The sequence below is a fragment of the Passer domesticus genome, chromosome 5 (assembly GCF_036417665.1).
Source record: "Passer domesticus isolate bPasDom1 chromosome 5, bPasDom1.hap1, whole genome shotgun sequence".
In the NCBI taxonomy this organism is placed as follows: Eukaryota; Metazoa; Chordata; class Aves; order Passeriformes; family Passeridae; genus Passer; species Passer domesticus.
This window is the reverse complement of record NC_087478.1, coordinates 47,330,330-47,343,096: the sequence shown is the minus strand read 5'-3', so window position 1 is coordinate 47,343,096 and position 12,767 is coordinate 47,330,330. Positions and strand designations below refer to the sequence as shown.

The following is a 12,767-nucleotide window of genomic DNA, read 5'->3' as shown; positions in this document are numbered from 1 at the left end:
TCTTCTGTCATGTGTTATTGTATTCATCATCCTAATCCCCGTCATTGTTTCCAGGAGGGTGGGAAAGAACTTCTACATCACTGCTATATGGAGAAAAAACCCAAATGGAACAGTAACTCATTGTGGTAAAAAAAGAGCCCTCACAGCTGTCCTGGACTGTTCAGCTCTTGCCATTAAACTACTGCAAGCTACACTTGTGATTATGACCACTTTCCCCCCTACATTCCTGTCCAGAGCAACACTGCCACTATGACAACAATGACAAACTTGCAAAGAACACCTGCTTCTCTGATGTCCCAGCACTGCACACTTAAGTTTCCTAAAGCACAACTTACAGCAGGAGATGGATGTTGAGGACTCTCTCATGAAAACAGCACACAAAACCACATTGCTACCACTTCACTGTACTCCTGGGAGCCCTGACCCTGTCCAAAAGGAGCTGAGCAAAACAACTACCTGGAGTAGTTGGACTGTTTTCTTCCCCTTGCAGGGAACAGCCTGTGTGGAAGCTCCTCACTTGTTTCACCCAAATTTCCACCTATACAGACAGCTGGGGTTTTCAGTTGTTTCCATCACAGCTAGATGGTTGCATGTGTGAACACTGCTGCTCTGTAGGTGGCATTCAGTAAGCTTATTATGTGCACAGATGGACCTCAGTTACTATGTGAACCTAAAGAATTCTAGGCTCCCTTTTAATTAGGGCATTGCACCAGGAATAACAGTTGAGAATTAAGGGGTTCTAACGATGCTGCAGGGAGGGCGCTGATGACTCAGGCTTTGTTTTCACAGTTGGAGGTTAAGCAGACCCACTATCCCAGGGAATTACAGCTCCTTCCTGCCAAACGTGGCTGGCTTTGTAATTATGTGCAACATCACTCTCTTGGCAATGGGCCCTGCATAGATTTTACTCACTGTTTTGTTCCCTCCTTTCCTTGTACTGCTGTCAGGGAGGGTGATGGCAATTGTTTGTCATTGGCTGTTAGCACAGAGCAAAGCGTTGGTCTCAGCTCTGTCTGCCTTGAAATCCAAGTAGCTGAACTGCAGGAGGCAAGTGTTTTCTTCCTGCTAGGCAGGAAGCTAATAGTTTCCCCACAAATTGTACAGGAAGGCAGGCTGTGTGGTTTTTACTATTTATTCCACTTACAGTATTAAAGCCCCCACAAACAAGGATTTCGCTTGCTCAAAGCAGCCTTCATCCATTTCAGTCCAAAATTTCATATTTTCAAACTCCTGCAAAGTTTAGCTCATTCTACATCAATAGTACCCACCCAAAAAAAGTCATTCCATTCAGCACAATAAGGAGCCTGTAGTTTTCCACGGTGGTCATCTTCACTAAGCCCGAGTTACTTTTGAGTAAACTGTCATTCCTGTTCCTTCTGGCTGACTTCATCCATGGGTGAAGTTCCCATAGTTAGCAGAACATCACCACCACCTCCCCTGCTCTCTCAGCAGCAGCATTTTCCAGCTCTCCAGAGCACCACACCTCTACTAACTCAAGCCTGTTGCTGTCTCTTCTTCAGTTCCTGTCAAGAGAAGGGCAGATTTCTACTCTGAGATCAAGCTCCCAGCCTAAGGAGTGGTACTTCTCAGTAGGTATTCTCTTCTGCCTTCATTCACTAAAGTCAACTCTTTCCTTGATTCAGGCAAGCAAAGACCTCCAGAATTTTCCCTCCAGGGCAGGAGACCAAAGCTCCAGCTGAGTTTGTAGCTGCTGTGCTCAAGGCTTTTTGTGCCTGTAAATTCACTTCTGCACGTCAGTGAAGACTTTTCTTGAAAGCAACTGTCTCTCTCTGGCAGCCTGGAAGCTGAAGGGAAAACAGAATGGCAGATCTAATTTTTTATTCAGCTTCAGAGGAGCAATGAGCACCAGCAGGGTCCCATTATGTCCCAAACATCCACTGGAAAGACTTCTGTGGAGCAGGCTCTGATGGTAACTAACTGTTTGTCCACCACGACAGGAGGCCCAGGCCTGGCTCGCTGATTGATCCCTGTTCATAGAGAGAAAGACGAGAGCATGCAATTGTAAACTGCATAGAGAACAGAGGAAAATGCCTAAAAATACATCATCTTTCCCATCTAAGTTATGGAACACAGCTGCCACTGGTTCAGATCCACCTTTCTCATGCACTGTACTCTGGTTTTATGCCAGAGCACTGCAAGGAAAGACTGTTCAGTTGCCACATAGACCTTGATGTGCTGCTCCCAGCTCTGCACTCTTCATGCACACGTAGTTTGCTTTAAATCAGCTCCCGGGGGAACCACCAACAACCACAAAGTGTTCCAGGGAAAACACTCAGAAAACAGAGCAACCACAAGAACAACCTCATCTCTCCCCTTTTCCACTCCTTTCATTTTGTGACTCTGCTTCATGGTCAGCTTAAAGCAATCAGTTCCTTGGGAAAGGGGTGCTATTTTAGACACTGAATAAACCACAACACTCACAAAGCCATAAGAACTAATGCACATAGTTACCACAAGAGTGTAGGGTGCCTCTTTCTTCTGGACTTCTTCTGTGGCGTTTGAAGTGGAAGCCTCTGCAGAGCTTGGACCGGTCGGTGACGTATCAACAAACGTCTCATCCACGACTCGGAAGCGGATCTCTTCCCCAATGTCCATGTAAAGGTCATGGGCCCCTTCTTCTGTCTCATATTCCCACACCCACACCTGTTCTGCTTCATCACTGGCCAAGGATTAAGGAGGGAAACAGCATTCTCCTTGACAGATCACTTTCTGACAGTTCTGAGAACAGACTCGATTCAAAGCTTTTTCACAGCTATTTCCCAAACTGCAATGTGCCGCCCCAGCTCATTGTCTGCACAGCCCAGGACCCTCATCTTTCTCAATTTCCTGCATCAAGCTGTATGCTGCTTGTCTACACATCCTCCAAAAAAACACAGCAGCAGAAAAGACCCCCAGACAAGCAAAACTCCTCAGACTAAGACAACCTCACCTACCACGCTGAAGTACATCAGACACACACGTATGTAGACATTACACGATGTGGTAAAACCTGCACTCTATCTTCAGCAGCAGCCAAGACTGGAGGCAGGGATTACAAAAGGGCAGGGGACACTGCCATTCACTGCTATCAGCAGGCACAATGATCCTGCAAAACCTAATGAGCGTGAGGGCCTGTCTAGCTGTGATAACAGTCTGTGGGACTTGCCCGACAGAAGGGCTTAGCTTGTGCCGCTGAGCACCTTCATTGTCGCAGCGGTGAATGCCTGTTGGGCCAGCACTGCACAATCTTTTGAAATGAAGTAGTGAAGTTATCAAAGGTGATCAAAGGATACAACTTAGCTGGCTGCTGCAGGGATTCTGGTGGGATGACAATATCATCAAAGAATCCAAGAGAAACTGCAGAGAAAAGAATTTGGTAAAGACGGAAACAATTCTTTGCAAATGATGTTCCACAGCGATTCCTAAAATGCATTTCTAGGCTTATTCTCCTTCCTCTCTCAGGAAGGACACTGAGATTATGCAGGAATTATTCTTTGAGCCACAACGCTCAATTTCAGTTGGCAGCAAAGCCACCACCCAGCTGAAAGTACATAGAGCAACAGAGGGCACAGTCTTCGTGCCCGCTGGGAAAGGAAAAGGTTGTTTGGAGCAGGAATGGAAATGAAAGCGTTCCAAGAAATGAGTCAGATGCTATAGAGGTCTGTGACAAAAAAGAGCTCAGAAATCACAGATGTAGTACGTTAAATAAAGGCTGATATAAAGTAAGAACAGCCCCCACAACCCCCCTAAGATTTCATTATGTTGAATTTTATCAGGGAATGGACCATGCCCAAATTCAGCAACAAAAGCAGCCAAGGTAACCTTACTGTCCTAATTTAACAACTGAGCAGCAGAGCTCCCTTGTATGGAAGATTCCGAGAGGAAAGGAAAGCAACTCATCAATTATATATTCCATGACTCTGGCAGGACTTTGTGCTCACAAAGACATTTCCCTGACACGTTTTCAGGTACAGGAAATGAACACAAATTTGTACAGCACTACAGGAAAAATACATCAGACCAACACAAGCCAATAGTTCCAGACTGAACAAAACAAATTCTGTTAACTGAAGCAAGGAAAGAAATCCAGACTACGCTCCAGATGGGTTTGCCTGCTATTCTTGGGCAAAAGGAAAAGGGAGTGCAGACAAAACCATCAAGGTCAGGGGAAGCTGCCAGACTCAAACTACCAGTCACCCTCAGATCACAGCAGCACTAGAGGCCAGCAACATCCATTAACCAGCCCACAGACAGCATCACTCCAGAAATCAGTGTCCCAACAGACCCAAGGACTCTGCAGCTCACATGTCCCCAATGTCAGAAGTTGCAGTTTACCATGGACGCCATCCTGACTGCAGCTTTTGATCTGTCCAATGAGAATCTCATCCAGGAAGGGATGGAAGACCACATAGCGGAAATGCACTTCAAAGAAAACACATCATTCACGTTATGTCCATGTTAGTAAACTACAGTCCTCCCACAGGGTGGCAGCCATTAAAACAAAATCCCACATCCTATATGCCCTCTAAAACACACAGTTTCTTTTACAACTTCTTTACAGGCACTGATTAGATAGAAAAGTAGGAATAATAGTTCTGATTCCTAACTGGTTTGTACAAATTCTGGCAGCAGCTGATCAGCAGTGTCCTGTTCCCAGCTCCTCAGTTTTGCAAGAAGTTCACAGAAAGAAAGTGTATGATGATAAACATGGAGCATGCCCTCTGATGAAGTTATGACGGAAGCACAATGCTTCATGGTCAAGAGTATCACTTGAAATTATACTTTCTCCTAATACTTCTGCCTTTTATCTTTGTCTGCAATGCTGTATTTTCATTAAGTGAAATCTTTTAAATCAAGTATTATCAGATTAAACAAGGTTCTCTAACATAACAGGAACATAACAGGATTTTTCCTCCAAGCTAGATAAAATGTTTCTAACTAAGCACATGGCATTTGTTATTACAAGAATGCTGCACTAAGACAATCTCAGCCAAATGATGCTTCTGAGAAATTGAACATCATTTTAGCTGTACCTCCTCAGTGCTCCTCTTTCACATACAACACAGGCAGTGCATTACAGAAAGAGTTATTAGCAGACACAGTGGGATTTATCAAAGTGCCTCCCCAGATCCTTAAAGCAGATGTTTCTCCCTGAGTTCAGAGAGAAAAGTTCTCTTCTTTCAGTTCAAGGAGTAATTCTAAGTTGAGAAGCTGAATGGAGTTTAAGGCAAGCAGGAAAGCCTGACATCCTCCTTCAGTATTAGAGAAGCTTTTATTTGAAGGAAATGAGTTCTACTGGAGTTAAAATTTAGACAAGGGGAGGCACACAGAGTCAGTACAGTTCCCTTCTAACAGGAGATATTTCATGTGCTCAACCTATGATTCCACACTGTAAACTGAAACTAGAAAAATGGATCTCTTACCAGTTTAAACCCTTATTTTAACTTTTAAAAAATAAATTTTCTTTCATGCACTTCCAGTTTTTACTCAGATTTGCCAACGAAGTAAAGACATTAGTAATTTCTTATTTAAAAAAATCACTAGAAATGTATGATGAACCAGATCTGTCTAAGTTTCAACAAAAGTGTCATAAAACTTCCAGCTAGTACAAGAATATTAAATGCTGTGCAAATGCTATATGTAGAAACAGGTTTCATATCCTAGCTAGGGAAAATAGGCTTTAAAAAGAAAAAATATCAGAGAAATGCAGACCAATTATTACAACTTCTTTTCTATGTGCAGACTTTCAGTAATTTTCAACTAAATCAACCCTTTCCTTACCCCACACCTATGGCTCCAGCTGTAGAACAGAGATGCTGGATAAGGCAAGAAGGACTGGCTATTTAAAGGTGTATTTGTACCCAAAATGGCCAAGAAAACAAGAGATTTTCACCATGTTCTTCTTGCCTTCCTAACTGGAACAGAGTCAAGGCTGTGAACTTAAGGTTGTTACTGCCCCTAACAACTGCACTCAGCTTACATTTCCAGGTCATTAATTAACCTTCTGCAACACAATACAACTGAGGAAAAGCAGTTAGTTACCCTTGGTATGTGATGCACCATCCCCAGGAAATATGTATGAATCTTCCAGCTTTGTGATATCATACAGACAGATGCAGAGCCCAACATTGTACACGACCTGATAAAAGAAAAAAGAAACCCAAGAGCAGTAAATCAAGCAACCCAGCAGGTAAAATCAAACTATGGAATTCATACATGATGCACACCTTTTCAAAAGGCAGCAACAGAGGGGTGGCAAAATGGGATGGAGGCTGTTTTGGAACACTGCCTTCAACACCACCAGCAGTGTAGGGGAACCCCAATCCAAGCTGTGGGAGCACAGCTTCACTGGCACTGGAAGGAACTGGAAAGAGCACTGCTACAAAGAGAAACCCTTGGGGAAAGTGTCAGCAGTGAGAGAACTTGAGCTGCCAAGACAGTAAAGAGCTCCCAATCATTCAGCAGTCCCACAGCTTGTCCAGATGCTAAAGATGCTTTTTGCTAGAGTTCCACTCTCAGAAGCATTTGTCTTATGTTATATTATATTGTATTAGCTCTGGGGAGACACGAGGCAAATTCTTGGTTTCTCTGCTACTTCTGAGCAGCTTTACTACCTAAGAAATTTGAGGCATCTACCAGTCACCAGTGGATGAAGGAAGACTTTTGCTCTTCATAACCTGCCTGTATAATCTGCTGTTCACAACCCTCCATCCCTTCAGGCTGCTCTTCTGAGCTCCTCTCACATTTACAGCTGCATTTTGAGTTTTGTGCCTGCCCCGTGTTGAAAGCCATTCACTAATCACAGTCCTGGCGCTGCACAGGGAAACTCTGACCTCCAGGTCCACCAGAAAACACTTTTTATATCCTGCACCAAAGACCAACTTCCTACTGCCACCACGTATTTCAATTACTAAGACAGACCAAATCAGCTACTAGCAGCTTCATTTCTCTTCCAGTATTACATGTTCTACATGTGTTTATCTTTTAATTCCCCACTGGATGTACTAGTTTGCATTTGTTTTTCAGGCTGCATTTTGGATTGCTCCTTTTAACCCAAAGCAGCAGTTGCTCTCACTTCTCTTCCACGCTCCTCTGCCCCATCTGGTGACTCGGTATCTTCCCATTACAACATCAGCCATTAGAAAAATGTCCCCTTTGAGATGATAGTGGCTGTCTCTTTGTTGACAGTCGCAGGGGATGGCCTTGACATCTAAACCCCTCCGACACCTCACCAGGCACAAATACATCGGCGATGCTGCGATGCCTGCATCACCCTATACGTGACCCACGCTTTACCTTATTGGCCAACTTCTTGTTTAGCTCTTCGGCAATGGATTCGTTCAGTTTCCTTTCAAACTGCCAGGGAGGAATTCTTACAGTGTCAGTCATCTCCACCAGCACAAACATGGTGGCGGGGGGGCGCCAGCAGCCTCGGGAACGGGAGGGCTGCGAGGACCGGGCTGGCAGGGCACCCCAGGCGGGGCAGGGCACCCAGGGGTGGCTCGGAGCCCGGCGGGCGGTGTCCCCCCGGTGTCCCCCCGGAGCCGGCCCGGCAGCGCCCCTCAGCCGCCCGCCGCACGCGGAGCCGCGCCGCGCGCCCCGGCCTCGCGCCGCTTCCGGCGCCGCCGCGGCCAATCGCGCTCGGCTGGCGCGCCGCGCGCCCTGATTGACACACGGGGCGGGGCGGGGCCCCCGCGGCCGCCATTTTGTCCGCCCTCAGGCGGGGCGGGGCCGCGCTGGGCTCGGCCCCCGCTGGCCCCGGATCCCGTGGGGACCGGGGGCGATTTTGGGCAATATTAACCTGAAAAGGGGCTCGGCGCCCGGGCGTCCTTTGCAGGGATGCTGTGTAGTTCCCTCCTTCCCCTCCGCCTCCTGCAAATGGGTTCCCGGGCACTTTCTCCCTTGCCCCAGCTAGAACAATTCCCCACTGCGGTTATTCTGATTGAATTTATCATTTTTGTAAACTTCAGTCCAGATAGGGCAGCAAAGATCACAAAAGCACGGAGCAGGTCAGATAGTAAGGGACACAGTGGGGTATCTGGTCCAACCTCCCTGCTCAAGCAGGGTTGGTAAATAACAAAGAATAGAAATTTTCAGAGCTAGTCTTTTGCATGTCCTACATAGATAAAGAATGCCTGCTTTCTAGTGCTTGGGAATGTGCTAGAAAGTTTGTTTTCCAGCTGTTTTGATACTGTCATCCCAAAGTACACGGCACGGGAATTGCCTCCAGAGGGTTCTTGCGTTCCCTCTCCTGTGAGGGAGGCTCCACAGCCTCTCTGGGCACCGCACAGAAAAAAGTCCTTCACAGGTGGAACTTCCCGTGCACCAATTGTGCCCCCCGGCCTGTTGTCCTGCTGCTTGGCACCAAGGGAAGAGCCTGGCTCCAGCCTCTTGGCACCCTCCATGTACCGACACACATTGGTGAGGTCCCCTCAGTCTTCCCAAGCCTGAACAGGCCCAGCTCCCTCAGCCTTTCCTCGGAAGAGAGGAGCTCCAGCCCCCCGATTATCCTTGTTGCCCTCTGCTGGACCTGCGTCAGGAGCTCCGTGTCTCTCTTGCACTCAGGAGCCCAAAGATGAAAGTCTCTGCCACTTCTTCAGCTGTTTGCCCACATCTCCAGCAAACCTGGGTGGGTTTATAATGCTCTTTGCACCTGGAAGTGCCTCACAGCTGTGTCTGCCCAATGCTTAGGTCAAGATTCTTTTCAGGGACAAGCTGCCACGGTACAGAGCTGGAATAATTTGCAAGTGTTAATTGCCAAAAAGAAACCAACCCCCATTGTATAATTTTTGAGGCCTCGGTACATCCTGCAGTGTGAGGGAGAAGCAGCATGAGGGATGGCAGAAAACAAGGGGGTGTGCTAACGTCTGAGGTTTGTCAGGGAAAATGAAAGGAGGTTGTTTGAAGTGTGCTTAAAAAAAGATCTGCCAGGAAAACCAAACATCCCCGGCTGACAGTGAAAACTGCACTGTCAGCATCATGGCTTTGATGCTGAGGCTAAGTGTGTCATCCCCCACACTCCCCAGCAGCGTGTGGTGGGACAGTAACGAGCAGTTTAGGTAAGAAATCATTAAATGTAGAGCTGTCTGGGAAAGGGAGGGGGAAACAAGGTTGGAAATACCCTGGTCAGGCCTCATTAAGAAGGGACTTGTGTTGGACAAGGAGGTGTTGATTTCTCCCCAATTACTCTGTTTCATCAGGGTCTATTAGGTTGTGGGGTTGTTGTTTCTTTTAATAAACACGGCTGGTCTGCCCGTGTTTGGCGTGTTAGTATTAAATAGGGAGCCCAGAAACAAGATTTCCCCTGTCTCCTGAGGAGAGGGGAATTTTTCTTGGAGCAGCATCTCCTGTCTCAGCAAGGAGCTCTGCTGCCAGCACAGCAGACACCACTCTATCAGGACACCTCATCCCAAATCCCCCAGCGTTTCTTGCTCTTCTTGTCCTACTTCAGGGAGCCTCACAAAGGCTCCTTTCTCCTGCCCGCCCCTCACGGCTGCGCTAATCTCGGCACAGCACAGTTTTGCTGGCACACATGCTGCATCCCTTGCTGCTCTGTCCTGGCCTCATGCAGGTCTGGCAGTGCAAGGTTTCACCTTTATCTAGTGCAGCTTTTGCAGGTGTCTGTAGCTGCTTCGCTCAGAAGAGTGAATTGTTCTCAGCCCTGTCCTGACGGCAGGGGAAGAAATAGCTTTGGTATCACACAAGGAAAAAGAACTCAGGCACTGTTGGTTCTGGCAAGGTGATCACTCTGGGTGCTTGTATATAATAATATATTGTAGGGTTAAGTAGGGGCATGTGCTCAGGGAATAGTAGACTGAAATACCTGGGAGAACATGGGAGATGGAGAGCAGTGAATTTGGACAGAATCATGTCATGCTTCCATTTCTATCCCATTCTTGAGCTAACATTTTCCATTCTTCCAATAACCATGCCCCATCAGGGACTTTTGGATGCCCAGTACAAAGCACACACATCTTCCTTCAGCCTTACCCACAGCCCCCAAAAAGCAGCGGTGTGAGTAGCAGGTCTGCAAGGCCTTGCTTCACACTGTCTTGGGTCCTGTGAGTGAGGTCTTTCACGTTCTGTGAAGTGCTGGCACCAAGCAAGATGTGCAGAATCTCTCTCCTGCATCAGCTCTCTGACTGCCAACAAGGATTGAATGCTGTGGGCCACTCTTCAGTAAGGACAATAAGATTCCTCTTCTCTCTGCAGCTGAAACTTGCAGGTACTTTGATTTCACGCTGGAGAAACTGAATTGAAATGTGTGCAGAGAAAGCTGGTGATGGCAGTGTCGGATGAGCTCCACTGCCTCTGGTAGCAGGCTACAGTAACCCCAGAGCTGAGTCTGGATGTCAGTGTTTCAGCCTGCACCAGTAACATCCCAGGCTCTGGGAAATTGTTTCCAGTCTCACTTTCTTCAGGTAGCCCCTCCCCAGTCCCAAGTGGTGCATGCCTGGGCTGTCTACGCATGACAGATGTTGCTCTGTTCCACCTAGGTTTTCTCCCTGGAGGAATTCCATATTTCCTATGTGCTGTCTTCAATGTAAAAATAAAAATAAACTCTAAATTATGCTCTGTAAAATATGGGTGTTGCCTCAACTCAGCTAATGGTAGTGCTCAGAGTTACACTATATTTATTGCTGCTGCTGAAGTGTCTTGCTGTTGGAGATGATGTGAACAGCTTGGTTTTGCTGAGTTGTCTCCTCCCAGGAACACTGACATGGTGAATACCCAGAAATCCACAGTGCCTGTACATACCTTTTCACACATAGCCATAAAGTCTCTAGAATCTCTCTCAGCAGTATTGGGGCTTTTCCAGTATTTCAGGGCATGGTTCTTAGTTGCTGGGTTGGGGTTTTTTTAAGCTTTAGCTGCTGGAATTCAGGGGTTGCAGAAGAGTTTTTCTGTCCCCCTGAGAAAACACCAGACATTTCTCATTCTCTTGATTGTACAGGAAACTGGAAAATAATATTTGAAGTTACCCAAAGGATTGGAACCTTTGAGGAAAATGAATGGAGCCCCCAAATTACTTCGTTTAAGATTTCCTCTGTCCCCACATGCCCATGGCTCTTGGAGAAAACTGTCTCAGGAATGTTAGGGGAGGTGCGTGGTAATTTGCATCTCAACAGTTCTGGCCCTCCTTTGATTGACTCCAAAGGAATTATGTATCTTCTCACATAAAAAGTCCTCCTCGCTCCTGCCTTTGCTTCCATCTCTGCAGGCATCTCTGGCACCCCCACTCCCACTCTCTGTTTGATCAAAGCTTCCCCTCTTCTCCTTTTATCATTTTTAAAGCATGCCTGCTTTAGAATCCCTGCCTCCTCTGCTGCAGCACATGCCCAGAGTCACCTTCCAGCCAAATGTACTTCAAGTTCCTGTGCATTTTCCTTCAAGAGCCTTTATGTGGGAGAGGCAAAGTTGTCCCCCAAGAAAGGAGAAGCCATCTCAGGATAAACTCAGAGTGGAGACTGAGAACTGGCTGGCGCCTCCTCCCCTTCTTTTGCAAAGGGTAGACTGGAGAGGTAAGACTTGTAGTGTCTGTAGGGTATGAGTGGGGCTCCTGTTCTGTCCTGGAAAACTGCTTGAAAAGCCACAAACAGAGCATGATGGGCGATGGCAGAACCCACTGGCACTTGGAGTTTCAGTGCTTCTTGGTGGCCTTGCCATGGGCTGTTCTCTTCTGCCTGTGGAGCTTTTTTCTGCATTATAATTCATTGACAGGAGAGAGACAAGTGCTTTGTGATCTCATCCCTCTGTCAAAGCCCTTGGGGCAGCCCCATATCAACGCCTAGTACTGGGATGGATGGATGGATGGATGGATGGATGGATGGATGGATGGATGGATGGATGGATGGATGGACGGATGGATGGATACAGCCAGGTGGAGCAGCTGTAACCCTCTCTCCTGGCTCTGTGCCATGCCTCGTGGTTCCCACACAACTTGTGTGCCACCCTGCAGCCCTGAGGGTTGTTTGTGGAAGGTCTAGTTAGCATCACCATCTTCAGCTACTTAGAATGTATCAAGGAAAGAGTTTAAGGAAACAAAGGCAACCCATGACCACCCCGTCACCCATGACCACCCCATGTCACATAACAGCTCCCTGCAGCACTGACACTGCACCATGATTGTTTGGGGTTGTTGTAAATTTTATTCCAGGATCACAAGGACTTGCTTGGTAAAGTGCTGATATCGACTACCTTTCTACTGCAAAATGAGGCTGATATCATCTAAATCCCCCCTGAGTTGTGCCTACCCAGCCTGTTCTTACCAGCCTGCAGTGATGGAGACCCTGGTGATTGGCCAGGCAATCTACTTGAGTAATTAACTGTCTGTTCTGTTAGAAAGTGTTTCCTAATGTCTAACATCAATCTTGCTCTTTGTAATTTAAACCCCATTACTCCTCGCCTTATTCCCCAATGGAATCAGCAAAGGATTCTGCCTGCCCTCGTGCCACTGCCCTACACCCCTACGATAGAAAGTCTCAGGCCAATTTAGGGCACGGCCTCTGCCCGCAGAGGTGGCTCCCCTGAGCACGGTGGCACAAGCACAGGGGAAAACAGAAAGGAAAGATCTTTTGGCACAGTGCACTGATAGAAATGAGCCCCTTAGAAATCACCCGGGTTTGGGATGGCTGGCTGTGAGCCCGGAGGGAATGGGGCAGAAGATGGGTTTGTGGCATGTTCTCTCCTTAACTGCGCCAGCGGTGACTGTGGTACCCAGGAGTGCTTGGGCAGGCGGGAAGAGAGGCTGCAGGGCACCAGTGAGA

General features: G+C 47.3%; 1 protein-coding gene across 1 annotated transcript; it reads right to left on the bottom strand.

The window, feature by feature from the left end:
* Nucleotides 1-1,116: 1,116 nt before the first annotated feature.
* POLR3H (RNA polymerase III subunit H) lies at nucleotides 1,117-7,541 on the bottom strand. Its single transcript, XM_064420096.1, has 6 exons — nucleotides 7,297-7,541; nucleotides 6,043-6,139; nucleotides 4,336-4,422; nucleotides 3,294-3,357; nucleotides 2,473-2,680; nucleotides 1,117-1,988 (listed from the first exon to the last, which is right to left on the bottom strand). Exons 1-6 carry the CDS (start codon nucleotides 7,405-7,407, stop codon nucleotides 1,935-1,937), a joined length of 621 nt encoding a protein of 206 aa, XP_064276166.1. The 5' UTR covers nucleotides 7,408-7,541; the 3' UTR covers nucleotides 1,117-1,934.
* Nucleotides 7,542-12,767: the final 5,226 nt, after the last annotated feature.

What these genes read in the sequence shown, in the direction of transcription:
- POLR3H (XM_064420096.1), bottom strand. Translation starts at nt 7,407, where the DNA reads ATGTTTGTGCTGGTGGAGATGACTGACACTGTAAGAATTCCTCCCTGG. An exon ending in ACAAGAAGTTGGCCAATAAG is followed by an intron (nt 6,140 to 7,296) that starts GTAAAGCGTGGG and finishes TTCTTTTATCAG; the next exon opens with GTCGTGTACAATGTTGGGCT. An exon ending in CAGTCAGGATGGCGTCCATG is followed by an intron (nt 3,358 to 4,335) that starts GTAAACTGCAAC and finishes TTTTCTCTGCAG; the next exon opens with TTTCTCTTGGATTCTTTGAT.